The sequence below is a fragment of the Mandrillus leucophaeus genome, unplaced genomic scaffold (assembly GCF_000951045.1).
Source record: "Mandrillus leucophaeus isolate KB7577 unplaced genomic scaffold, Mleu.le_1.0 Scaffold545, whole genome shotgun sequence".
Lineage (NCBI taxonomy): Eukaryota > Metazoa > Chordata > Mammalia > Primates > Cercopithecidae > Mandrillus > Mandrillus leucophaeus.
Window position 1 is genome coordinate 101,447 of NW_012105864.1, and position 3,798 is coordinate 105,244.

Genomic DNA, 3,798 nt, shown 5'->3' on the forward strand with positions numbered 1-3,798 from the left:
CCCCAACTTTCTATGATTGATTTCATCCTCCATTTGCTAAATCCCATTAGAGTAACAGCTGTAATTCTACTAAAGTGCATTCTCACACAGAACCAAAACATACCATCAGAACTATAAAAAAATTGCTCTGGCCAGGCACGGATGCTCACACCTGTAATCCCACCACTTTGGGAGGCTGAGGTAGGAGGACTGCTTGAGCTCAGGAATTCGAGACCAGCAAGACCTCATTTCTAATAAAATTCAGGCCGGGCGTGGTAGCTCACGCCCATAATCCCAGCACTTCGGGAGGCCGCAGCAGGCAGATCACCTGAGGTACGGAGTTCAAGACCAGTCTGGCCAACATGGTGAAACCCCATCTCTAGTAAAAGTACAAAAATTAGCTGAGTGTGGTGGCGAATGTCTGTAGTCCCAGCTACATGGGAGACTGAGGGAGGAGAATCGTTTGAATCCAAGAGGCAGAGGTTGCAGTGAGCGGAGATGGCGCTACTTCATTCCAACCAGGGCGACAGAGCAAGAATGTTTAAAAAAACAAAATTAGCTGGGTGTAGTGCTGTAGGTCTATAAGTCCCAGCTACTTAGGAAGCTGAGGCAGGAGGATCACTTGAGCTCAGGACTTCAAGGCTGCAGTGAGCCATGACTGCGCCACTCCACTCCAGAATGGAGGACAGAGCAAGACTGCCTCAAAATAATAAAATAAAAATAGCTCTGAGAGTCAACATACTTTTATAAGCTACTCAAGCATTATTTCTTTTTTTTTTTTTTTTTGAGACGAGTCTCGCTCTGTCGCCAGGCTGGAGTGCAGTGGTGCGACCTCAGCTCACTGCAACCTCTGCCTCCCAAGTCCAAGCAATTCTCCTGCCTCAGTCTCCCAAGTGGCTGGTATTACAGGTGCACACCACCACACCCAGCTAATTTTTGCATTTTTAGTAGAGGTGGGGTCTCACCATGTTGCCCAGGCTGGTCTCAAACTCCTGACCCCAGGTGATCCAACCACTTTGTCCTCCCACAGTGCAAGGATTACAGGCATGAGTCACGGCACCCAGCTCATTATTTCTACTGGTCAAAAATTGCCCAGGCAAATACAAAAGCTTCTGCTTTTGCTATATGCCTAGGTAAAGAAGCTGTAATGTTTGTTTTCTACCTTCAGTCTAATTCCATAATCAACATCAAAAGAAAGGACTTGCTATAACAAGATGTCTTGGAATAAATAATAAATCGATAAACGTAGTAAGATTTAAAAAAAGGAACGATCACATTTTAAATGGTAGTATCTTTGCATAACTAACGAAAATAAAATCTATTTCTGATATTTCCAGAAATCCAAATGGGAAAAATGCTTGTGGCCACAAAGCATAAACACACCTCCCTCATTTTGTTTTTTGTGAGATAGTCTCTCACTCTGTCACCCAGGCTGGAGTCATGGTTCACTGCAGCCTCAACCTCCCAGGCTCAAGCAATCCTCCTGTCTCAGCTTCCAGAGTAGCTGGGACTACAGGTGGAAGCCACCATGCCCAACTTTTTTTTTTTTTTTTGAAACAGTGCCACTCTGTCACCCAGGCTGGAGTGCAGTGGCACAATCTTGGCTCACTGCAACCTCCACCTCCCTCATTCAAGTGATTCTCCTGTCTCAGCCCCCAGAGTAGCTAGACTACAGATGCGCACTGCCATATCCAGTTAATTTTTTGTATTTTTAGCAGAGATGGGGTTTTACCATGTCGGCCAGGCTGGTCTCGAACTCCCGACCTCAAGTGATCCGCCCACCCCAGCCTCTCAAAGTGATGGAATTACAGGCATGAGCCACTGTGCCCAGCCCCAACTAATTTTTAAAATTTTTCTTTTGTAGAGACTAAGTTGACCAGGCTGGTTTCAAATCCCTGGACTCAAGCAATCCTCCTGCCTCGGCTTCCCAAAGTGTTGGGATTACAGGTGTGAGTCACTGTGCCCGGCCTATCTCCTTTTTTTTTTTTTCTTTCCTGAGAGTCTTGCTCTGTAGCTCAGGATGGAGTGCAATGGCGTAATCTCAGCTCACTGCAACCTCGCCTCCCAGGTTCAAGCTATTTTCCTGCCTCAGCCTCCCAAACAGCTGGGATTATAGGCGCATGCCACCACACCCAGCCAATTTTTCTAACTTTTTTTTTTTTTTGAGACGGAGTTTTGCTCTTATTGCCCAAGCTGGAGTGCAATGGCGCCATCTCAGCTCACTGCAACCTCTGCCTCCCGGGTTCAAGCAATTCTCCTGCCTCAGTCTCCTGAGTAGCTGGGACTACAGGTGCACGCCACACCCAGCTAATTTTTGAATTTGTAGTAGAGACAGGGCTTCACCATGTTGGCCAGAGTGGTCTCCATCTTTTGACCTCGTGATCCTCCCGCCTTGGCCTCCCAAAGTGCTGGAATTACAGGTGTGAACCACTGCACCCGGCACCTCCTTCATTCTTATAAGAGGTTTACAAAAGTTCTGAAATAAGGTAACCACCCAAGTAAACAACAACAACAAAAAATATCATTATGTTGGTTTGCCAAAGGGAATGAATGCCTGAAATCAGTGAGTGTTCAAAGTTAAACTATACACCCAAAGATATAGTAAAAAGAATATGATAGTCACTAAAATTACTGTTTTTTTCCCATTAAACAAAACCTAACAGAATTAACAATGTAACTTCCTTATGTTTCTATTTCCATTATATTTTAACTATGATTAACCAGAGAAACCTTCAAACTTCAAGCTTTCTTGATTCTGTAACTAGTTAACAAAGTCCAAATATGACTACATATTTCTGTTTTCAAAGTATCCAAAATATACTCACTTGATTCCATTTGTTTTTCAGTTTTACAAAATCTGTTTAATACTCCAAGTCAATATTTGTCCTAAATTATCTCTTACATTATGATATTTGAAGAAATGACTGACAACCCCGCAAACTACAACAGGAGTGCAGTTCCTAATTTCCAAAGCTACTCACTAAAGTTTAATGTTTTTGATAAATAGTCCTTACCACTCTGGCTGCTCTCTCCTGAGATTCACATTTCCTGCAAAACCATGGTCCAGTGGGTACTTGAACAATGCCATAGCAAGCTGTTGAAAAATGAAATGTATTAAAATGTTAAGATTCGAAGAACTATGGAAAAATCAAATACCCTTTCAAAGCCCTATTAATCTACCTGTCACTATTCAAGTAAACTACCTCTTTACAAAGTAAAACAGTTCATATCCTATTTATCACACATACAGCTTACTTAATTAAAAAGTAAAAATTTTAAATGCAACTCTTTTGTGTTACCTCATCTAAACAAATCAAGGCTGGGTGCAACGGTTCATGCCTGTAATCCCAGCATTTTGGGAGGTCAAGGTGGGAGGGCTGCTGGAGCCCACGAGTTCCAGAACAGTCTAGGCAATACAGTGAGACTCCATCTCCACAAAAAAAAAAAAATTTTAATTAGGCCAGGCGCAGTGGCTCACACCTGTAATCCCAGCACTTTGAGAGGCTGAAGCAGGCGAATCACCTGAGGTTGGGAGGTGAAGACCAGCCTGACCAACGTGGAGAAACCCTGTCCCTACTGAAAATATAAAATTAGCCAGGCGTGGTGGCACATGCCTATAATCCTACTACTCAGGAGGCTGAGGCAGGAGAATCACCTGAACCCAGGAGGCAGAGGTTGCAGTGAGGTAAGATGGCACCATTGCACACCAGCCTGGGCAATAAGAGTGAAACTCCGTCTCAAATTAAAAAAAAAAAAAAAAAAATTAGCTGGGCATGGTGGCATGTGCCTATAGTCCCAGCTACTCAGGAGGCTGACCTA

The 3,798-nt window shown here is 43.7% G+C and overlaps 1 protein-coding gene across 1 annotated transcript in view; it reads right to left on the reverse strand.

Moving 5' to 3' along the window:
* The window catches only part of LOC105552141, a 44,334-nt gene that overhangs the window by 35,892 nt on the left and 4,644 nt on the right, over positions 1–3,798 (reverse strand). The window contains exon 2 of the mRNA XM_011997682.1: positions 2,994–3,073. Within this exon, the coding sequence (XP_011853072.1) occupies positions 2,994–3,073 (80 nt within the window). The remainder of the gene's footprint in view (positions 1–2,993; positions 3,074–3,798) is intronic.